Source organism: Pelodiscus sinensis, chromosome 2, assembly GCF_049634645.1.
Source record: "Pelodiscus sinensis isolate JC-2024 chromosome 2, ASM4963464v1, whole genome shotgun sequence".
NCBI classification, from domain to species: Eukaryota; Metazoa; Chordata; order Testudines; family Trionychidae; genus Pelodiscus; species Pelodiscus sinensis.
In genome coordinates, this window is record NC_134712.1 from 1,372,968 (window position 1) to 1,396,345 (window position 23,378).

At 51.9% G+C, this 23,378-nt stretch overlaps 1 protein-coding gene across 1 annotated transcript in view; it reads right to left on the reverse strand.

Annotated features, from left to right (window-relative positions):
* The window catches only part of LOC112547122 (uncharacterized), a 118,666-nt gene that overhangs the window by 56,445 nt on the left and 38,843 nt on the right, over window positions 1-23,378 (reverse strand). Inside the window, exons 15-18 of the mRNA XM_075923072.1 lie at window positions 16,388-16,548; window positions 15,646-15,943; window positions 8,411-8,571; window positions 2,514-2,594 (exon numbers count right to left, since the gene is read on the reverse strand). Of these exons, the coding sequence (XP_075779187.1) occupies window positions 2,514-2,594; window positions 8,411-8,571; window positions 15,646-15,943; window positions 16,388-16,548 (701 nt within the window). The remainder of the gene's footprint in view (window positions 1-2,513; window positions 2,595-8,410; window positions 8,572-15,645; window positions 15,944-16,387; window positions 16,549-23,378) is intronic.

Consider the following 23,378-nt stretch of genomic DNA (forward strand, 5'->3'; position numbering starts at 1 on the left):
GTCCATCGGGGGCTGTCAGTATCCAGGAGGCCCTGTGGGAGAGCTTCCATCCTGAGGAGCACTAAGAGCCTCCCTGGTCTGCCCCACTGGGGGCTTGTGCCTCATTCCTCCTCACGTCCTTCCACTTACCCCTCCCTAACCCCCATTCCTGATGTAAACTAAAATACATGTATTTTCATGAACACAAACGCTCTTTATTTAACAAAACTGGGGGGAGGGCGGAATGAAACTCTGGTGAGACTGGGGAAAGAAGGTGAGAGAGGGTGGGAGAGGGGAGGGGGAAACCTGGGAGGAGGAAGCTGGAAGGGGGAAGCAAGGGGAAGAAGGGGGAGGGGAAGCTCAGGGCTTAGGGTTCGGGGTATCGCTGGGCCAACTGTCTCTCAGCACTGCGGGTGCGGGGGCCTCAGTGTCCCCGGGGGGTGGGGCTGGGGAGGGGATGGAGGATGTGGAGGGAGAAGTGGGAGGGGGAGAAGGAGTGGGAGGAGGAGCGGTAGCTGGGGAGGCAGCAAGCTGTGCACCAGGGTCTGCAGGTTTTGGCAGATGGCACAACCCTGGGCAAGCTGCTCCCACCGGAGCTGCAGGGCTTCTTGCACCCAGTGCTGGAGGGTGCGGTGCAGGGCTCGCATTGCCCCCAGGTGCTGCTGCGGGTACCCCCCCCACTGCACGGATGGGCCTGCGGAGTCCTTGGGTGCGGGCGCATGTCCCGGGTGGTGTGATGTGCCCTCACGCACAGCTGGTGCGGCTGGGGAAACAAGAGAAGTGGTCAGTTCTCCCTGGGGACACAGTGGGTGACGCCCAGCCCCCCTCTGCAAGGTGAGGATGACCGTTCCCTGCACCGTCAGAGCTGATGTGCTTGCACCCAGGCCATGTTCGGAATGTCCAGCTATCCCCGGGAGTGGGAGCTGCCCCGAGACCGCACCCCTGCCCCTGTGCTGTATATAGTGTGGGTGTGGGTGTTTGGGGGCGGGCGGGAGATCTCCCCTGCCTCTGTGTAGAATGGCCTTGTGGAGGGAGGGCGTCCTGCTGTGTCCCACCCCAGAGTCAGGCGAATGTCATGCCTCATCACCCACACGTGTGGTTAACAGGGTGGCAGCCAGCCCCACGCATGTGCTGGTTGCTGCATGATCCATGGATAGCAAGGCTCACAGGCGCAGTCCCTGGTTTCTGTCCACCCCCCACATAAGGGGACAGTGATGGCACTCACCTGCCTCGGATGACACCGGCGACAGGTCTGCTGGGGTGGCTCGGGGGTCCTGGCTGCTCAGCAAGCTCCATCTGGTCTGCTGCAGCTCCTGGCGCTCCTCCTCCTCGATGCCCTGGTCAGGGCCCTTTGCCCCAGGGCCGATGACCACCTGGGGAGCATGGACCATCCCGCCCCCAGGATGCAGTCCAGGGCATCGAAATAGGGGCAGCTTGGTGGGAGCTGCCCCCTGTGGCCCTGGCATATGCCTGCTGAAGCTCTTTTATTTTCACCTGCACCTGCTCCTGGGTGCAGATGTGGCCTTTGCTGACCATGCTGGCAGCCATCCTGCCACAGACAGCCTCATTCCTCCATCTAGTGCCAAGATCATGGACATTGGGGGCATCCCCCCAAACCTCAATCAGGTCCATGATCTCCACCCTGGACCAGGAAGGCACCCGCCTTTTCCAGCCCCTGGCAGGCTCCTGGGAGCTGGGGGACTGGTCCTGGGGAGTGGTAGAGGGCTGGCTGTCACTGGCTGCCTGATTCATGCTGGGGCCACTGAGTCAGGGGCAGCAAATGCTGGTTCTGGGCTGCCAGGCCTGGAGCTGGCACAGATACTGTGGCCAGACTCTACCCCTTTAAAGGTTCCGGGGGGGAGGGGAGGGGAAGAGGGAGAGGCGTTTTCTTGGTTGAGGCCAGAGTGGCCAGCAGGGCACCCTGGGAAGGGCTGGAGGCCCCCCACTTTCGAAATAGCCCCCATTCCAAGTCTACCCAGCGCCTATGTCGAAATAGCAATTTCGAAATAGGCGCTATTCCTCGTGGAATGAGGTTTACCGATTTCGAAATAGCAGATGGCCGGTGTAGATGCTAGGAAAGTTATTTCAAAACAACAGCTGCCAGGATGGCTCCACGCTGTCAGTGATCCTTGCGCTGAGGTGGAATAGAGAATGGGAGAGTTGCCCAGGTTGGGAGGAGGGGCAGGGGATGCAGGGATGGGTTGTACTCAGGCAGGGAAGCAGGCTGGGGCCGGGGCAGTGGGCGTGCGAAGGGCTGGAAGCAGGAGCAGAAGAGCTGGATTAACTCAAAGCCATCTGGGGTTTGGAGCCGCGGCCTCTCTGGCTCTGTGGTGTCAGAACCGTGTTACCCATGGGGGCAGGAAGGAAGGCGGGGGGAGGGGTAACCTGGGGGACAGAGACAATGGACCGGAGAGATGCAGAAAGGGACCAGAGAAGTTTATTAGGGGACAGAGGCTCATTCCACATCTCACTGCCCCTGCCCCTAGTGCAAGGACAGGTGCTTCACAGACTGTCACCCACTTCCGAGCGCTCACCTCCAGCTGGTGCCACAGGGCTGGTGATGCTGATGTAATGGCCATTCAGTGAAGAACCCAGGAACGGTGTCAGTCCCGCAGCTGCAAAGACAAGAGGGAGAGGCTGAGATTAGGGAGCCCAGGCGAGTTGGCAACAAAACTGGCGGCCCTTTAACTCTGAGCCTGCAGAGGGCAAAGCACGGAGTGATAATGGACCCAGACGGCGTGTCCCTATTCCCGTCACCACCCGATGCAGACGAGGAATAAGACGTGCATTTTATCGGGTCATTAACTGCTGGAGCAGATCACTGAGGGCCACGGTGGATTCTCTTTCCTTTGCAGGCTTTAGATCAAAGCTGGACATCCACCTAACAGAGACACTGCAGCTCATGGGCTGCCTTTCATAATGCTTGTTCTTCGAGATGTGTTACACATGTCTGCGGCAATGTAGGTGTGCAAGTGCTCCAATCCAAGTACTGGGGATTTTTCCCGGGGGGTATCCCTTGGTTCAACTCCTATGCTCCCTGAGAGCGGGGCTGGTGGGGGTTCTGGAATGGACGTGTGTGACACATCTCGAAGAGCAGCACTAACGAGAGGTGGGTAAAAGTTTTCAGTTCTTCAGTTCTTCATGTGTCCATTCTCACTTGGGTGACTTGCAAGCAGTGAGATCAGAGTGTGGAATTGCTCCTCCAAAGTGGGTGTCATCTCTGGCCTGCTGCATGACAGCCTAGTGTGTCTAGTATCTAGGTGAAAGTACAAAGGATGAATAGAAACAAATAACACAAGTGTGAAGGGGCAAAGTTAGAAAGGTGAAGGCACAAAACGAGCTCAGTCTACTTAGAGACATAAAGGGTAACAAGAGAACATTCTACAAATATATTAGAAGCAAGAGGCAGACCAAGGACAGGGTAGGCCCATTGCTCAATGAGGAGGGAAAAACAAGAACAGAAAGTTAAAATAGGAAAAGAAGAAGTTAAAATTACTTAGGAAAGTTAGATGTTTAGAAATTTAGGGTCTGATGAAATGCATCCTAGAATACTCAAGTAGCTGACAGAGGACGTATCTGAGCCTTTAGCTATCATCTTCAAAAAGTCATGGAAGACAGGAGAGACTCCAGAAGACTGGAAAAGGGCAAATCTAGTACCCAGCTATAAAAAGAGAAATAAGAACACACCAGGAAACGACAGACCAGCCTGTTTAACTTCTGTGCCAGAAAAGACAACGGAGCAAATAATTAAGGTATTCGTCAGCAAACATCTGGAAGATAACAAGGCAATAAGTAACAATCAGAATGGATTTGTAAAGAACAGATCATGTCCAACCAGCCTGCTAGCTTTCTTTGACATGGTAACAAGCCTTGTGGGTAAGGGGGAAGCAGTAGACATGGTATACCTCGTCTGTAGCAAACCATTTGAGACAACCTGGGAGGGTTCCACTATAAAGTGGGTGCATAGCTGGTTGGAGAACTATTCTGAGTGTAATTATCAATGGTTCACAGTCATGCTGGAAGGGCATAAGCGGTGGGGTTGTGCAGGGATCAGTTTTGGCACCGATTTTGTTCAATATCTTCATCAACGATTTAGATAACGGCATAGAGAGGGCACTTACACAGTTTGTGGATGAGCCCAAAGCAGGAGGGGTTACAAGTGCTCTGGAGGATCAGATTGCAATTCAAAACAGTCTGGATAAACTGGAACAATGGTCTGAGGTAAATAGGATGAAATTAAATAAGGAAACTGCTGAGGAAGGAACAATCAGTTGCACACACAAAAAATGGGAAGTGACTGTCTAGGAAGGAGTCCAGCAGAAAGGGATCTAAGGGTCATATTGGACAACAAGCTAACTATGGCTGTCAGCAGAGGCATGTAGATTAGACACATAGGCAAAGGCAAATGAAGCCGCGATTGAAATGATCGTGGCTTCATTTACAATTACATGGCTGCCGCACTGAGCCGACAAACAGCTGATCAGCTGTTTGTTGGCTCATGCGCTAGTCTGAACGCTCCCCCTGTCGACATTAAAGCCCTTTGTCGGCAGCCCCGGTAAACCTCATCCCATGAGGAAAGGGCTTAAACTGCAGCAAGGGAGGTTTAGGTTGGACGTTAGGAAAAACTTTCTGTCAGGGTGATTAAACACTGGAATAAATTAGCTAGAGAGGTTTTTAAGAGCAGGTTAGATGAACATCTATCAGGGATGATCCTGACCAGTATTGCTCAATCTTTTTTTATAAAGTACTCCTTTAAAAAAATTATAAGTACCCCAAATACCTACAGTTTTCAGACACAACGTTTTTTCTACCATTGCAACACATTTGTTTAAACAACTTCATCGTAGCCGAGCAGGCGACGAAAGTTTTGGGTGTAAAAAGTACAAAAATAATAAAGCACTGTAAAACTTCAAACAAAAAATCAATTTTCTCTAAATTTCAGTTGTGTTGACGTACCCTCCGGACTTCTCTCGAGTACCTCTAAGGGTACTTGCACCGCTGGTTGAGAAACACGGATCTAGATGCTGCTTGGTCCTGCCATGAGACCAGGGGACTGGGCTTCATAATCTTTTGAGTCCTTTTCAGTTCTAGCGTTCTATAAGTCTAGGAGAACGTGGGCACATATGACCTAGTCACTGCATCTCCTGGATTGTAATTTGAGTTAAGAAGGCCGCCGAGGAGGCTTGGGTCTTGTGGAGTGGACAGTCAGTGTTGGAGAAGGTCGTGGCATGGTCGTATGCAAGATGCGATCCAGGATGAAATCCTCTGAGCAGGGACGGGAAGCCTTTTCATTCTGTCCTCTATTGCTTCTAAGAGCTGTGGTGACCTACGGAACGGTCTAGTCCTTTCAATAGAAAATGCCAGAGCCAGCCTGCCATTCAAGAAGTACAGGTGCTGCTCTTCCCTAGTTGCACGAGGTGTAGGGTAAAACACAGGCAGAAAGACCAGCTGACTGGAGTGGAAGTGGGATACGACTTTTGGAAGGAATTTAAGGTTTGGCTGAAGTTGAACCTTGTCTTTGAAAGACACTGAATAGGGTGGTTCTGCAGTAAAGGCCTGGAGTTTTGAAACCCTCCTGTCTGAATTGATCACCTACTGGAAGGCCGTCCTGTCTTACAGGAGAGATGTAGGAGCAAGTCCATCTCTGCTGGTTCAAAGGTCAGTCCCGTCAGTTTTGAGAGGATGAGCTTCAAATCCCATGGAGGAAGCAGTTCACTTATTGGAGGCAGTGCCCTCTCTAGAACCTTCAGACACAGCAGGTAGCCCTTGCTAAGCTGGATCAAGAAGTACACCGGCAGAACCCCACGACCAGAAGGGAAAACGTTTCCACTTTGCACAGTAAGCTGTCCTCATGGAAGTCTCCCTGCTGCCCAGGAGAATTTTTTGGTCCTGCTCTGAACAAGCCTGCCCCGGCTCAGATGTATAGAGCTGAGATCCAAGTGGTGCAATTGACCACGGTCTTGTGCAATCTGGTCTGGGAACAGTGGAAGCTTGTTTGCCTCTTATGAGACCTGGCTCGACTGAGGGGAAGCAGCGTTGCTGTCTGGGCCACGCTGGAGTGATCAGAATGACCCAGTCCTGGTCCTGCTCGATCTTTGTCTGCACTTTGTGAACCAGCAATATGGGCAGAAAGGCATCGTGTAAGTGACGCGGACGGTGAGCAGAAATGCATGTAGGGAGCCTGGACTGTGGCCCTAAAGGAGAAGAGCTGCAGGCTTTTTGTTGGAACACGGGGGGAAGATGTTCAGTGTGACACTCGCATGCGAGGCCCATCCATGGTGAGTGGAGAAGGACCCGAGGAGACAGTCCACAAGCTGGTTCTGCACCCCTGGTAGGAACAAAGCTTCAACCGTGATTGAATGGTGTGATGCAGAACTCCCATAGGCGCGCTGTTTCCTGACACGGGGAAGAACCTCTCCACCCTGCCCGCTGACATAGTACATGACTGGCGTATTGTCAGTTGTGTTCACAGCATGAGGTAGGAATGTTGGACATGCCAGAGGGAGCACCCCGAGCTCTGTGACACTGACATGGAGCACCAGCTCCTCTGTGGACCAGCATCCTAGAGCAGGGGTGGATATAGGGCAAGACGAGTGGAGTGGCCGCCCCGGGCCCCACGCTTCAAGAAGCCCCGTGCATGCGCCGTAGCAAAGGGGGGCCCCGTGAAATTGTACTGCCCTGGGCCCCGCAAAATGGTCATCTGCCTCTGTCCTGGAGTCCTGAACGCTCTTTGTTGGGCTCCTCAATCCAGCACTGATTCATCAAGACCAGGTGCACGGATGGTTGAGGTTTTGTGAAGGGAATCTCTTTGCAGATTCTCCAGCAACCTAGCCACAAAATAGGGAGCTGAGCATGTGCAGAGGCACCATAACCATCCTAACTAGGGGTGCCTGTAGGAAATGTCTGTCATGGCCAGGGCTCGACAAATAATGCAATCTTCTCGCCCATGGCAAGTAAATTACAACCAGGAAGAACTGGGCTCGGACGATCTGCGCATGTGCAGATTGCCAGACAGCGCAGATGGCGAATGGGGCTTGCCGCGGTTTGGTGAGCCCTGATCACGGCCCTATAGAAATATGCACCCTGTAAGTCAATGGTGGTGCCTGAGGGGAGCTCAATACCAGCAGAGTCATCAAGTCTTTAGCAGCAGCATAAGCCTCTAGGGTTGATGGCACCACAGAGTCACCTCCCAAGGGGTAGCCCCTCACTCCGAGGTGATTGCAATGCTGGTGCTGATGCTAGTGCCGGATGCTGCTGTGGTACCAACATGGGCCAGCAGCCAGGGTTGGGTCTCACTCTATCCCTGTCTGCCCGTTTGTCTGTCTTTGTGGCAATGGTCTTATGATGTCTTCTGCACCTCTTCTTGGGCACCAGCAAGGAAGATCAAGGAATTCATGGCGGGGGGGGAGGGATGTGTTCTGAACCAATGCTTCTGGACTTGATGCTGAATTGGCACTTGGAAAAGGGGAGGGGGCTCCAATAGCCACCATGGATGGAAAAAAGAACTAGTTGATGGGGGGGCTCACCAAGAGGGCCCATTATACCTGTGTTATCAGCATGTGGCACCAGGTGCCAATCCGACAGATGCCTCTAGGGAAAAAAAATCAATAGCTGTGTTGTGTGCTGTCATGAATAGCTGTTAAGGAGAGTCTGACTTACCTGGAGAGGGAGGAAAGGGTTAAGCAACTCTGGAGATGCACCTGAGGGAGCGGGCTTCAGGCATTCAGCCAATGAAATGCAGATAGGAATTTCAAACCGAGAGAGGGGTTTTTTTCTCTCTTCCTTTGTTTTGAGATCATAGCAGTTTTTCCCCAGATAACAGGAGAGATGGGCTCTCCCAGGAACGGACTCCATGAAATGTGTAAATAGGGAAAAGTTTAGAGAGTCCTTCAGGTTTGATTGTTTTCCTTGTTTGAAAATCATGTCTGAGCTGGTTACTTGTTTTTCTCTTTTGTAACTCAGGATTACAGACCAGGGATTTTCCCTGAGTCTATTTTACTCCATGGTTTTTAACACATAGTCATTTACTATGCTAACAACAGTAGCCTTGCTTTGATAATAAAAGTGTTTTCTTCTTGTTTTGATTAACTGGCATTGGTTGATCTTTCTGTCCTTAAGTCTACATACCTAAGTTACCTGGAAGAAGCAAAGCCCCATTGTTCTCTGCAGATTACCTGTATTTGTTTTCCCAGCTCCCAGCAAAATGGAGGTTGGGGTATGGGAAGAGCTTTGCCTGAGAGAGGCGGGTTCAAGTGACCTCTCCCCTGGAAAAGGGCTTATTTTATATTTTTGATTTACACTCGATGGTGGCAGCAAATCGATCATCTTTCGTTTGGGTCTCAGGAAAACTAAGACCGGACAAGTTACAGAGACAGGTTCTTACGGAGTTAAGGGACGGGGGTATAACTTGAAAGGGAACAGGGCTCCTTACCTTCTAGTGGTGGGGCACAGCCCTGAGATAGAACCTCGACCTCACACAGGGTCAGATACTCCTCTCTGCCAGGGATGACAATGGTGACGTAGCGGCCCTCTAGCCCGTTGCAGCAGATGATACTGAGGGATCCAGGCCTGGTGTAGGTGATGGTCCCACAGCTATAGAAAAGAGCAGAAGTCAAGAAAATCAAACATGAGAGATGTATTCAAATCCAGAGTGCCTGATGAAATTCACCTTTCAGTACTAAAGCAACTTGCTGAACCAATCTCAGAACTATTAATGCAAAAAGTCGGGTGCAGTACTAGAAGACTAGAGAAGAGCAAACATTGTGCCTGTCTTTGAAAAACAGGGAAGAAAGACGTGGCGAATTCTAGGCCAATCAGTCCAATTTTGATACCTCAGAAGACACTGGAACACATTATGGAACAGTGTGAAAGCAGCGGGAGGAGAATGAAGTGGGTATGCCATAGCTAATGTGGCTTTACAAAGAACAACCCATGCCATAATGATCTAATGTTCTTCTTCAAGGGTATGTGTAGACTGCATCCCTCTGTTGGCAGAGGGATGCAGTTTAGACAGATTGACATTGCAAATGAGGCAGGGATTTAAATATCCCGTGCCTAATTTGCATAAAAATGGCCACAGCATTTTGCTGACTCAGCACTTTGTCTGCAAAAAGCGGCAGTCTAGAGGAGGATCTGTTGGGAAAGAAAGCCTATTTCGACAGATCCCTTATGCCTCCTGCAAGGCTAACGCAAGACCCTTGTTTTTTAGGTGCAGTGCATAGTCCAGTACGGAGGAAATGGACGGACGTGCCGGATTGTGGTGGTTCGAGGTACACCAGGAGGAGTATCCGTGCCACTTGTGGAGGTAAGTTTTTCTCGTGGTTTGTCGCCTACTCTGTACTAGGACGTTTTGGACTGCGGCAGAACAAACAGATTCACCTGGGTTCAGCCAGTTAGGAACCATGCTGTTAGGTTCAGCATTTGTATCTGGGGATGTTTCAGGCGTCCTCGGGCTTGTGTGAGGAGGTCGTGGAGAGGCGGAAGGTGGATTGGTGTCCGCACGGAGAGGCGATGCAGGAATGGAAACCAGTGCTGGCGAGGCCAATCTGGGGCTATGAGGATTATCGTAGCCCTGTCCGCCTTCAGCTTCTGAAGGACCTTGGGAATGAGAGGTATGGGGGGAAATGCATAAAGGAGGGGTCCGCGCCAAGTCACGAGGAAGGCATCCCCTAGAGATGCGCGGCCCAGGCCCGCTCTGGTGCAAAACTTGTGGCATTTTGCGTTGGCGGGAGTTGCGAAGAGGTCCACTTGGGGAGTCCCCCAATGTTGAAAGATGTCGCGTAGTATGCCATCGTGCATTTCCCATTCGTGTTTTGAGTGGAAGTGTCTGCTCAGGAAGTCTGCCGTCACGTTTGTGGTGCCAGGTAAGTAGGATGCCAAAGGAGTCACCCCGTGGCGAATGCACCAGTTCCAAAAGCGGATAGCTTCCGTGATAGGGAACGGGAGCGAGCGCCGCCCTGGCGATTTACGTAGTACATGGCTACAATATTGTCTGTAAGTATCGTCACAATGGTATTTCGAATGTGGACGAGGAAGGATTTGCATGCGTTGAAAATAGCCCGAAGCTCTAGAAGGTTTATGTGCAACCTTGCTTCTTGTAGGGACCACTGGCCTTGTACCGAGAGGGAACCCATGTGGGCCCCCCAGCCTAGTAAGGAGGCGTCCGTTGTGATTTGGTGGAGAGGCTGCTGCAGGTGAAATGGTACGCCCGACAGCAGGTTTGTGTGGCTGGTCCACCATCGGAATGATTGAAGAACGGCCGGTGGCGGTGTAACGGGTCTGTGAAGATCGTATCTGGTGTGGTGGTATACGAGGCTCAGCCAGTGCTGAAGGGCACGCAGGTGTAGTCTGGCGTATTTCACGACGTACGTTGTGGCGGCCATGTGGCCCATGAGTCTGAGACATGTGATGAGTAGAACGGTGGGGCTCATGGTGATGGTGCAAATGAGGTCCTGAATGGCCTGAAACCTCTGCAACGGTAGGAACGCTCTGCCAGCGAGTGAGTCCAGACGGGCCCCAATGAACTCGATGTCCTGAGTGGGATGCAAGACGGACTTCTGCTCGTTGAGGAGGAGTCCGAGCGATCGGAAGACTTGCATCGTGAGGTGAACCATGTGGGAGACCTCATGTGCCGAAGCGCCTTTGAGCAGGCAATCGTCCAGATAAGGGAAGATGAGCACCCCTTGGCGTCGCAGAAAGGCCGTGACCACAGATAGGAGCTTTGAGAATACCCTAGGGGCTGAAGATAGCCCGAAGGGGAGGACCTTGTATTGAAAATGGTCCTTCGCCACGACGAAGCGCAAGAACCTTCTGTGAGCAGGGTGAATAGGGACGTGGAAATAGGCGTCTTGGAGGTCGAGGGCGGCAAACCAGTCCTGTGGATTTAGAATAGGGATTATGGCAGCTAGAGTTGTCATTTTGAATCGTTGTTTTCTGAGATATTTGTTCAGACGACGGAGGTCTAGGATAGGACGCCAGCCTCCGGACCTTTTCTGGGTGAGGAAATAGTGAGAGTAAAAACCCCTGTTCCTGAAGTCCTTCGGAACTGGCTCTATGGCACCCAGAGAGAGAAGGCGTTCGACCTCTAGTCTGAGGAGAGTCTCGTGAGAGGGGTCCCTGAAGAGGGACGGGGTGGGAGGAGTGGTTGGTGGGATGGCTATAAGAGGGATAGGATAGCCGAACTGAACAATCTCGAGGACCCATTTGTGCGTGGTGATTGTTGCCCATTGATGTAGAAAGGGTCTTAGACGGTAGTGAAACAGCTGGGTTGAACGATTCACGGTGCTGCCCGTGGTTGTGTGCTCGCCCTCGACCAACACATCAAATCTGTTGCTTGTTGTTGGAAGGTATGTTCGTTCTGCCGTTCAGGTTTCGGCGTCGTTGAGGCCTCTGGCGAGAATGCTGGTTGTCAAAAGGCCTCTGTTGTTGGTGGTGCTGCTACCACTGGTGTCTAATGTAGGGGTAATCATATCTGCGCTGATATGGTGAGTACCGACGTCTCTTAAAGGGGGGCGTATACATCCCCAAGGTTTGCAGGGTTGTCCGAGAGTCTTTAGAGGAGTGCAGGATCGCATCCGTGTTTTCTGCGAAGAGCTTGTCCTTGTCGAAGGGTAAGTCCTCGACCTTCGTCTGTAGTTCCTTTGGAACTCCTGCCGCTTGAAGAAAAGAAGCTCTACGCATAACAATAGCCATAGCGGCAGAGTGAGCAGCAGTATCAGCCACGTCCATGGCCATCTGGAGGGATGTTCTCGCTGATGTATAGCCCTCTTGGATGACTGAACTCAGGATCGATCTTTTTGAATCGGGGAGATGATCCATGAGGGGAGTGAGGCGTGAAATTGTGTCGAAGGAATGATTGGAAAGATGCGCCGAGTAATTGGCGATTCTGAGGAGTAAAGTTGCCAAGGTATATACCTTTCTGCCCAGGACGTCAAGCCTCCTTACATCTTTATCAGAGCCCTGGTGTTTGAGATGAGGGGCTCTAGATCTCTGCTGAGCTGCGTCAACTACTAAAGAGTTAGGCTGTGGATGGGCGAAGAGGAATTCCATGCCTTTTGGTGGCACAAAATATTTCTTGTCGGCTCTTTTGTTGGTGGGAAGGGCCGACGCTGGAGCATGCCACACTTCGTCAGCCAGTTCCAGGATGCCTTCGTCGAGAGGGATGGCGAGGCGTGAACTGTGTCGTGGTTGGAGATTCCTAAAAAGCTTGTGTTGCTTATCTTTGAGCTCTTGTAGGGGAATCTCCTGGGTAATCGATACCCGCTTAAATAATTCTTGGAATTGACGGAGGTCGTCTGGAGGAGAGCTATCGTCGGGGTTCACTGCATCCTCCAGAGGAGATGAGACTGGAATGGAAGACCCCGAGGCATGGTGCACGAAGGGAGTATGTTCCGGCTCTGAAGAGTGGTGAGATGGTGATGGCGCATGATGCGGAGGAGTAAGGGGAGCCGGGGTTGGAGAGCGCCTGCGTGCAGCATAGTTGGAGACGGATCGTGGTCGATAAGAATACCGGCTATGGGAATGTCGAGAGTCACGGTCGTCGCGATGGTAGGTGCCATGAAGCGGCGAACGGTCATAATTGAAGCTGGAGTGGCTGCCGTACCGATAACGGTACGGGGAGCAGGGCGAGCAGGAGCGGAGGTGTGATGCCCTGGAGGAGGCAGGAGAGGCAGAGAGATGCCTGTACTGGTGCCTGCGATGGGGAGATCCAGCAGCCAGAAACGGGGAGGGCAGTCTCGACGAGGTGCGAGGAGAGCGGCACCGGTGAGAGGACCGGCATGGAGATCGCAGCGCCGGCTGAGAAGAGGACGGTGCTGGGGAGAAGAAGCGGGAGCAGGAGCAGCTGCGGCGGCGTGGGGGATAGAAAGCAGCAGCAGGAGCAGGGCTCCGGGGTGATTGACGTGCGGCAGGCGCTGAATTACTTAGCTCCTGGTGTGGAGGAGCAGGAGCGATCGGCACCGCGCCGGCCCCAAAACTGGTCGGCGCCGTGTGGTCCGGCACCGCGCAGCTACTGGAAGGCGGTGCCAGGGCGGTTGTCGCGGCTGGTGCCGTGATCGGGTCCGGGGCTGCTCTCGGCGGCTGAACTGAAGCCGGCCGGGGAGCTGACGTCTTTGCAGGCTCCCGTGGCCACTTAGACTTGGAAGCCCCTGAGGCAGGGGGACATGGCTTCGGAATGCCAGAGGTCCCCGGTGTCTGTGCCTGGCTGTCCCTGCCATTCAAGGCAGCTGGCAGGGATCTTGCTGGGGACAAGGTCAATTTCTTCTCCAGTCCCGCAGTAGCGGAGGAAGCCCGGCGCTTAAGCGGCTGCTGATTGAAGTCAGCTTGCTGCGGCTGCAGGGCTGTATCAAAGAGCAGCATACGGAGGCGCCTCTCCCTGTCTGTCCTGGCTCCGGAGGTGAGCCTTAGGCAGTGGTGATCCTTCCCCTCTTGAAAGAAAAGGTTTTTTTTGTTTTTTACTTTATGGGGGAGAGGGGAGAGGGAGGGAAAGGAGATTTTTTATGTAGAAAGGGAGAACTAGACGCTGTCTAGTTCTGAGGAGAGAGGAGCGCGGGTACAGGCGTCTGCAGCCTGAGGCGCTGAAGAGGAACTGGCGGGCGGCCGGACCGCGCGACGGAAAGAGCGCGAAAGCCGCGAGCCTGCGGCACATGCGTGGTCCGGCCGGATACTGCTACTGACAAGTCTCCGTCTGCGGCGCAGGGGCAAGCCCAGCACCCATAGTGGAGCACCCGCGGGGACATCCCTGAAGAAGAACTGTGTTTTATTTAGTCTGCAGAAGCGAAGAGTGAGGGGGGATTTGACAGCAGCCTTCAACTTCCTGAAGGGGGTTCCAAAGAGGATGGAGAGAGGCTGTTCTCAGTGGGGGCAGGTGGCAGAACAAGGAGCAATGGGCTCAAGTTGCAGTGGGGGAGGTCTAGGTTGGATATTAGGAAAAACGATTTCCCTACCGTTTGGGAGAAAGGGCAGGTCCCCCAGGATTTTGGAGATGCCCTGAGTGTACACCTATACAAGAGAAAAGCTGACTGTGCTGCTGTGGGGACCACTGGGGCATCTTGCTACTATCTACAGCTGGGAAGATCCTGGTCTGCATCCTCTACAACCAGCTGTCATTACGTGTGTCCACAACTGGCATCATTCCTGCAAGTCAGTGTGGCTTTCCTGCTGCCAGGTGCTGCCGACAGGATATTCCCATCCAGGCAGACAGAAGAAAAATGGAGGGAGCAACATCAGGCTCTCTGCGTGAATTTCATCGAGCTGATCAAGGTGTTCGACACGGCCAACGGAAAAGGCTCTGGAAGGTGCTTGGGCAAATCAGCTGTCCAGAAAATGTTTGACTCAATGGAATTCGGTCCTTTCCTGATGGCCACCTGCTGGGCCACGTCCGTAACAACGGGGAGACATCAGCATCTTTTGAAGCGTCAAATGGTGCAAACGAAGGAGGTGACCTTCCTCCTCTCCTGTTCAGCTTCTACTTTTCCATGGTGCTGCTAGTTGCTTTCAGGGATGGTGCACTGGCCTTACCTACTCAGTCCCACCCCAATAGAAGCGTTTTCCACCCTCAGGGTGGCACCAAAGTCTTCACCACAACTGCCCCTGGCCTCCTGGTTGCTGATGACTCTGCAATGTTGGCTCATCCCACTGAGGATGCACAGGAGCGTTTCAATCATTTTGCTGCTTGTACTCACTGGTTTGGACTCATCGAGCTTCAAGACAATAGAGGTCGGGTCAATCTGTTTGGAAAGAGCTCAGCACTCCAGTGACTGCTGCCCCTGCTGCTGTCCTTAGGCTGTTCCTATCCCTGCACTCACTCTTAAAGGGGACACGCTGGTTTAGGTTCATATATAGATATATATTTTTGCTTAATAAGTCTTGGAGTCCCCCCCACCTTTTTTTTTTGCTCAACAACTTTGGTCTCTCCCCTCTTTCTTTTTTCATCAGAATTTTCTCCCTGTGTTTTTTTTTGGGGGGGGGATGTTGGGTATTTTTGTTTCAACCATTTAGCAAACCTGTCCACACGCTGCCCCCCGCAGGGCCCGAACTCCCAACCCCTTCCTGCTCTTTGCGGCCTAGGCTGGGGCGGATGTCACCAGACGACCGGCCACATGGGACGTGGGCAGGCTGGGGCTGGTGCTGCCCGGGGCTTCAGGTTTGCGGGTGCTGGGGCTGGCGGAGGCAGTGGGGCTGCTTTGGGAGCTGGTGGGGGAGTGACACAAAAGGGGGGCAGGATCTCAGGCAGAAGGAACGGAGCCTGGGACTAGCCTCCCCCTACAGCCAGTTCACTTGCTGCCCATGAGTGGGAGCAGGGGCAGAAAGAGGTGGAGGGGGGAGGGACACATCCAGGGAACGGGGTGGAACGGGGCAGGAAGCAGCAGGGCAGGAGTAGGAAGAGGGCAGAGGGGGTGGGGGTAGAGTGGGGATGAACCTTGGGGCAGATCGGGTGTCATGTACCCCCAGTGACTTACATTGCAGCGCAGGTTTGGGAGGGCCTGCAGGCCAACCGATTGGGCCACACCCACCCAGGCCCACTTGTGGCGAGGCCTCTGCACCACCGGCAAAGCACTCGCGGCCCCAGGCAGCTCGGAGGGGAAGCCCTGGCTGGCTATGAGACCCAGCCCCTGCGCCCGCACCGGGAGGACTCATCTCATTGAAGACAACGGGGCAGCAACTCACAGGGGGTTGTTCTTGCCGTGGTTCACCAGGGAGTCTCCCACGTGGATCTCGGCCCCCTGCAGCCTCTCCCCGCAGCACTCGTCTTCCAAGTGCTTCACGATCACCACGGAGACGTAATGCCGGCCGGCCAAGTCCACGTTCCACCAGGGCTCCATGTCGCGATGAGTTTGGCTGCAGGAGTCTTGTTCCCACAGCCCATCACGTTTTCCATCCACGGCCCTACCAGCCACGGCTTGTCCAGTCGTGTTCGCCAACGTGGACGACTGCGTGGCCGGACGTCCCAGCGCCAAGTTAAAAGCTGGACTCCGAGGGAGAGAAGAGGGGAGGTGGGACCTGCCCTGTGCCACTGGACAGGGGTTCTAGAAGCCCTGTCGCTCACACGGAGCCAGAGCTGCTTCCCAGAGGTGACACGCAAACCAGGCGCGGCCTGAGAGCCAGGTTCACCGGGGGAGCCAGGGACCCGGGGGAGGGGAGTGACAACGCTTGGCGCTGGGGTCTCTTGGGGCTTGGTGCCTCCCTCAGGCCACCATGTCTCATACCCAGCTGGAGCTGCTCCCCTAGCAGGGATGGGGCACGATGTTCACATGGATCCCCCACTCCCGCCTGCCGCCGCCAGCTGCAGCCCACGCCCAGGTGAGCAGTGCGAAGGGAAGCGTCTCCCAGGGCTTCTGCTGCCTCAAGAGACTGGGGTATATACCGGGAAAGGGAACAGGGTCCCGTTCACATTGTGCCGGCTCCTTACCTTCTGGTGGTGGTGCACAGCCCTGAGATAGAACCTCGACCTCACACAGGTTGAGATACTCCGCCCTGCCTGGGATGACGATGGTGACGTAGCGACCCTCCAGCCCACTGCAGCAGATGCTGCTGAGGGATCCGGGACTGGGGTCGGTGATGGTCCCGCAGCTAAAGGAAAGGGCAGAAGCCAAGGAGACCGAACAAGTTAGATGAGTTCAAATGCACAGAGCCTGGTGAAATCCACCCCCAGATCTTAGGGAAGTAGCCAAGCCAATCTCAGAACTACTCATGCTTTCAAAGAGCTCACAAAGGACGGGGGAGGTCCCCGGGGACTCGAGAAGGGCAAACTTTGGTCTAGAATTTCCCATATTCCCCATATTCAAAGACAGGAACAGCCAGCCCGTATTAGATACCTCTGAAGACACTGGAACCATTTGTGGAAGAGTCTGAAAGCAGCAGGAGGATGATAAAGTGATGTCATAGCTAATGTGGATTTGTGAAGAACATATGAACGGCCAGACTGGGTCAGACCAAAGGTCCATCCAACCTAGTGTCCTGTCTGCCAGCAGTGGCCAATGCTAGGTGCTCCAGAGAGAGGGAACACAACAGGAAATCAAGTGATCCTCCCTGTCATCCACTTCCATACAAACAGAGGCTGGGGGCACCATTCCTACCCATCCTGGCTAATAGCCATTTATGGACCTCATCTCCATGCATGTATCTAGCTCTTTTTTGAACCCTGTTAAAGTCCTAGTCTCAACATCCTCTGGCAAGGAGTTCCACAGGTTGACTGTGCACTGCGTGAAGAAAATCTTCCTTTTATTTTTTTAAAATCTGCTACCAATTAATTTCATTTGATGTTGAATATAATGACCCATCTAGTTCCTGTCTTTGTTTAAGCCATGAGAGATAATGTCAAATCAGCATATGAAGGCCAGTTCCCCAGACTCTCTGGTTGATCCCTGAAATTACTCTGTAAGGGTATGTCTATACTACCCCGCTAGTTCGAACTAGCGGGGTAATGTATGCATACCGAACTTGCTAATGAAGCCCGGGATTTGAATTTCCCAGGCTTCATTAGCATAAAGCCGGCGCCGCCATTTTTAAAAGCCGGCTAGTGCGAACTCCGTGCCGCGCAGCTACACGCGGCACGGGCGTACAGATAGTTCGGAATGGCTACCTAGTTCGAACTATCTAGCCCGTGCCGCGTGTAGCCGCACGGCACGGGGTTCGCACTAGCTGGCTTTTAAAAATGGCGGCGCCGGCTTTATGCTAATGAAGCCTGAGAAATTTAAATCCCGGGCTTCATTAGCAAGTTCAGTATGCATACATTACCCCGCTAGTTCGAACTAGCGGGGTAGTGTAGACATACCCTAAGAGAATAGCCCCCTTTCAATCCATTAATGAATGCCGGGCAAGTTACAATGTTCTCCCACAGGTCTGTGTGTGTTACCATTTTGAATATCTGAGTTGTGTCCATTTATCCTTTGTCGTAGCAACTGTCCAGTTTGGCCAACATCCATGGCAGAGGGGCATTGCTGGCACTTGATGGCATAGAACATACTAGCAGATGGGCACTTGTATGAGCCCCTGATGTGGTGGCTTACGTGGTTGGGTCTTGTGAAGATGTTGATTGTATAGGTGCGTGGGCAGAGTTGGCACCAGATGGGTCCTGTGTGAGTATGTTTGAGGTGTGCTGCCTGGTTGCCAGAAAGAATTTGTTTCAAGTTGGCGGGGTGGGGGTCTGTAGGCGAGGATTGGTCTGTCCCCCAAGGCCTGTGAAAGTGAGGGGTTGTTTTCCAGGATAGGTTGTAGATTGTTAATGATGTCCTGGGGGAGGGGGAGTTAAGTTGGGGCAGTATGTGATGACTAGTGGTCTGTTTTCTTTGTTTGTTAGGCCTGTCTTCAGGAAGCTGATGTCTGGGTACTCATCTGGCTCCGTCAATCTGTTCTTTTCACTTCCCCAGGTGGATATTTCAGTTTTAAGAATTCCTGATAGAGATCCTGTAAGTGTTATCTCTGTCTACTGGAGAAATAATCTCCGACAAGCAACAACAGTTGGGGAGATGGGTGGAACACTACTCCGACCTCTACTCCAGATGGAATACGGTGACCTCCGCAGCATTAGATGCCATTGAATGCCTGCCAATAATGGAAGAACTTGATGCAGAGCCAACAGTAGAAGAGCTCAGCAAGGCTGTTGATAAACTGGCCTCAAGAAAAGCCCCTGGCAGCGACGGGATTCCTCCAGACCTGCTGAAACAGTGCAAGTGTTCCTTACTGCACCCTCTTCACAAAGTGCTCTGTCAGTGCTGGAAAGAAGGAGCCGTACCGCAGGATATGCGGGATGCTAAGATCGTCACCCTCTACAAGAATAAGGGCGAGAGAAGTGATTGCAACAACTACAGAGGCATCTCCCTTCTTAGCATCGTAGGCAAAGTATTTGCTAAGGTCATCTTGACCCGACTGCAGAAGCTGGCTGAACGTGTCTACCCGGAGTCACAGTGTGGTTTCCGCGCAGAACGGTCAACCGTAGACATGATTTTCTCCCTACGACAACTCCAGGAGAAGTGTAGAGAACAGCAGATGCCCCTGGACGTCTCCTTCATTGATCTCACCAAAGCCTTTGACCTGGTCAGCAGAGACGGACTCTTCAAAATCCTTCACAAGATCGGCTGCCCACCAAAACTGCAGAGTTTGATTGAATCTTTCCACACAGACATGAAAGGAACAGTGCAGTTTAACGGCAGTTGCTCCGAGCCTTTCAGCATCAGCAGCGGCGTCAAGCAAGGCTGCGTTCTTGCCCCCACATTGTTTGGGATCTTCTTTGCCCTGCTCCTCAAGCATGCCTTCGGCTCAGCAACGGAAGGAATCTACCTCCACACCAGATCGGACGGCAAGCTATTCAATCTCTCTCGCCTCAAAGCCAAGACGAAGATACGCGAGACGCTGATCAGGGACATGATATTTGCCGACGACGCAGCAGTCGTCACACACACCCAGGAAGAACTACAGTCGCTCATGAGCCGTTTTTCCATGGCCTGCAAAAACTTTGGGCTGACTATCAGTTTGAAAAAAACAAACGTCCTAAGCCAGGACACTGTCCCTCCACCAGCCATCACAGTAGACGACTACCAGCTTGACGTCATCCACCAGTTCATGTACTTGGGCTCCACCATCACCGATAATCTCTCCCTTGACGCTGAGCTCGACAAGAGGATCGGGAAGGCAGCCTCTACTTTAGCCCGCCTGACAACCCGAGTGTGGACCAACCCCAGGCTGACAACCGCAACAAAGATGGCAGTGTACAACGCCTGCGTCATCAGCACCCTGCTGTACGGGAGCGAGAGATGGACCACATACGCGAGACAAGAGCGGAGACTGAACGCCTTCCATCTACGAGGTCTGCGCCGCATCCTGGGTATTACCTGGCAAGACAAAGTCTCCAACCTCGAAGTTCTGACTCGAGCCGGCCTCCCCAGCATGTACACCATGCTCCGACAACGTCGCCTGCGTTGGCTTGGCCATGTACGCCGCATGGAGGATGGGAGGATCCCAAAGGACATCCTCTACGGGGAACTGGCATCTGGGAAGAGAACCACAGGGCGCCCGAACCTGCGATTTAAAGATGTCGTGAAGAGGGACATGAAAGCCATCGACATAAACACGCAGTCCTGGGAAGACCTCGCAGCAGACCGCCCAAAGTGGAGGGGCACCCTGACCACACAGCTCAAGTCAGGCGAAACGAACATGATGCGTGCATCAGAAGAAAAGCGAGCCCGCAGGAAGTTACGCAACAACAACAGCCAGGGAACCACCTATAGCTGCGACTTCTGCGGCAAAGAATGCCTGTCCCGGATTGGCCTTTTCAGCCACCAACAACGCTGTCCCTGACGCTGTCCCAGACAATTCGACACGAACCAAGACGAGAACTAGGATACGTCATCCATGGTCAACTGACCGACGGAGGCCTTCTATCTCTGTCTGTGGGATTGGAGCAAATCTGGTTGTATCTTAGGGTCTGGCTATAAACAATTGTTCGGGTAATGTGCTCAGGATGGAAGCTAGAGGCATGTAGGTAAGTATGATGGTCAGTAGGTTTCCGGTGCAAATATGGCCGTCGTATAGCTGTACTGTAGTGGATCTCATGTGTGGACTGGTCCAGGCTGAGGTTGATGGTGAGGTGGAAGTTGTTGAAATGCCTGTGGAACTCTTCCAGGGTCTCCTTTCTGTGGGTCTGTGTGATGACAATGTCGTCAATGTAGCGTAAGTAGAATAAGGATGCTAGGGGGTGAGAGTTGAGGAAACGTTGTTTGAGGTCAGCCAGAAAGACGTTGGCATATTGTGGGGCCATGTTGATGCCCATGGATGCACCACTGACTTGAAGATACAAATTGTCCCCAAACTGGAAATAGTTGTGAGTAAGAACAAAATCACAAAGCTTAGTCACCAAGTGTGCTGTGGCATCATCGGGGATGATGTTTCTGATGGACAGTAATTGTCATCATGAGGAACGTTGGTATAAAGAGCTTCTGCCTCCATGGTGGCCAGGCTGGTGTTTTCAGGAAGATCACTGATACTCTAGAGTTTCCTCAGGAAGTCGGTGGTTTCCGGAAGGTAGCTATCGTGCTCCATATTTGTCATCTGAAGAAGTGGGTTGTGCCCATGAAAGCTCATGATACTTTTGGTTAGTCTCTAAAGGTGCCACAGGACCATTGTTGTTTAAATTTTCCTAGTCCTTATTTTATCTGAAGGAGTAAATAACATTTCCTTACTCAGTTTTTCCACATCACTTGTGATTTTATAGTATCAGAGGGGTAGCCGTGTTAGTCTGAATCTGCAAAAGTGACGAAGAGTCCTGTGGCACCTTATAGACTAACTGAAGTGTAGGAGCATAAGCTTTCGTGGGCAAAGACCCACTTCGTCAGATGCATGTCACATGCATCTGACGAAGTGGGTCTTTGCCCACGAAAGCTTATGCTCCTACACTTCAGTTAGTCTATAAGGTGCCACAGGACTCTTCGTCGCTTTTGTGATTTTATAGACCTCCATTATAGCTCCTTCTTAGTGATCTCTAGCAAACTAAAAAGTCCCAACGTGTTTGATCTCTTTTCAGATGGCGTGCGTTCAGTAATCCTCCTCATTTCTGTTGCCCTTCTCTGTACTTTTTTTAATGGAGTTAGCTAAGTTAGACACCATCATTGTATACATATAGCTGAGATGATGTTTTCTAATGTGCATTACTTTGCAATTATCAACACTGAATTTATTTGCTAATTTGTTACCAGGTCACCTCATTTTGTGAAATCCTTTTGAAGCTCTTTATCATGTCCTTTGATTTAACTACCTGGAGCAGTTTGGTATCATCTGCAAATTTTGCCACCTCACTGTTTACCCCATTCTCTAGATCATTTATAAATAAGTTGAATAGGATGGGTCCCAGGACAGACCCCTGGGGGACACCACTAGTTACCTCTCCCCATTCTGAAATCCGACCATTTATTCCCACCTTTGTTTCATGTCTTTGAACCAATTACCAATCCATGGGAGGACTTTCCCTCTTATCCCAAGAAAACTTAGAAGGAGACCTTCATAAAAAGGAAGGGGAGTGAAACAATGGCCATAGGTTCAAAGGGAAGTCTGGTCAAGGAGACTGAAACAAGGTTCAAGTCCCATGGGTAGAACCGTAGGAGGTGGGTACAGGTTCTGAAGATGTTTAAGGAATCTTTTTGTGACCGGGTGTGCGAATATTGATCAACAAGATCGTGAAATGCTGTTATTGCTCATAGGGGGACTCTATTTCAAAATAGGGATGCAAATGTAGGCGACCGAAATTGCTAATGAAGATGGGATTTAAATATCCCATGCTTCATTAGCATAATGAACACACAGCTATCCATCCATATGTCATTGATACCTACGTATACCACAACCACTGGCTTCTCCCTAGCACTATAAATATATATATCTAGATGTCTAATGTGCAGGGCTCGACAAATAATACAATCTACTCACCTGTGGCGAGTAGATTGTAACCCGGAAGAGCCGGGTTCGGGTGGTGTGCGCGTGCGCAGATCTCTGGACAGCGCAGCTGGCGAGTGGGGCTCACTGCGGTTTGGCGAGCCCTGCTAATGTGGATAAGTGTAAAATAAAGCACGTTGGAGAAAATAACCCCAACTATACGTACAGTATGATGGGGGCTAATTTGGCTACGACAAATCAGGAAAGAGATCTTGGAGTTATCGTGGACAGTTCTCTGAAAACTTCCACACAGTGTGCAGCGGCAGTCAAAAAGGCAAATAGGATGCTAGGAATTATTAAGAAAGGGATAGAAAATAAGACCCAGAATATCTTACTGTCCCTGTATAAAACTATGGTACGCCCACATCTTGAATACTGTGTACAGATGTGGTCTCCTCACCTCAAAAGATATTTTGGCCTTGGAAAAGGTTCAGAAAAGGGCAACTAAAAGATTAGGGATTTGGAACGGGTCCCATATGAGGAGAGGCTAAAGCGACTGGGACTTTTCAGTTTGGAAAAGAGGAGACTGAGGGGGGATATGATAGAAGTCTATAAAATCATGAGTGGTGTGGAGAGGGAGAATAAAGAAAAGTTATTCATTAGTTCCCATAACATAAGGACTAGAGGACACCAAATGAAATTAATGGGTAGCAGGTTTAAAACTAATAAGTGAAAGTTCGTCTTCACACAGCATGTAGTCAACCTGTGGAACTCCTTGCCAGAGGAGGCTGTGAGGGCTAGGACTATAATAGAGTTTAAAGAGAAGCTAGATAATTTCATGGAGGTTAGGTCCATAAAAGGCTATTAGCCAGGGGATAAAATGGTGTCCCTGGCCTCTGTTTGTCAGAGGCTGGAGAGAAATGGCAGGAAACAAATCGCTTGATCATTGTCTTCGGTCCACCCTCTCTGGGGCACCTGGTGCTGGCCATTGTCGGCAGACAGGATACTGGGCTAGATGGACCTTTGGTCTGACCCAG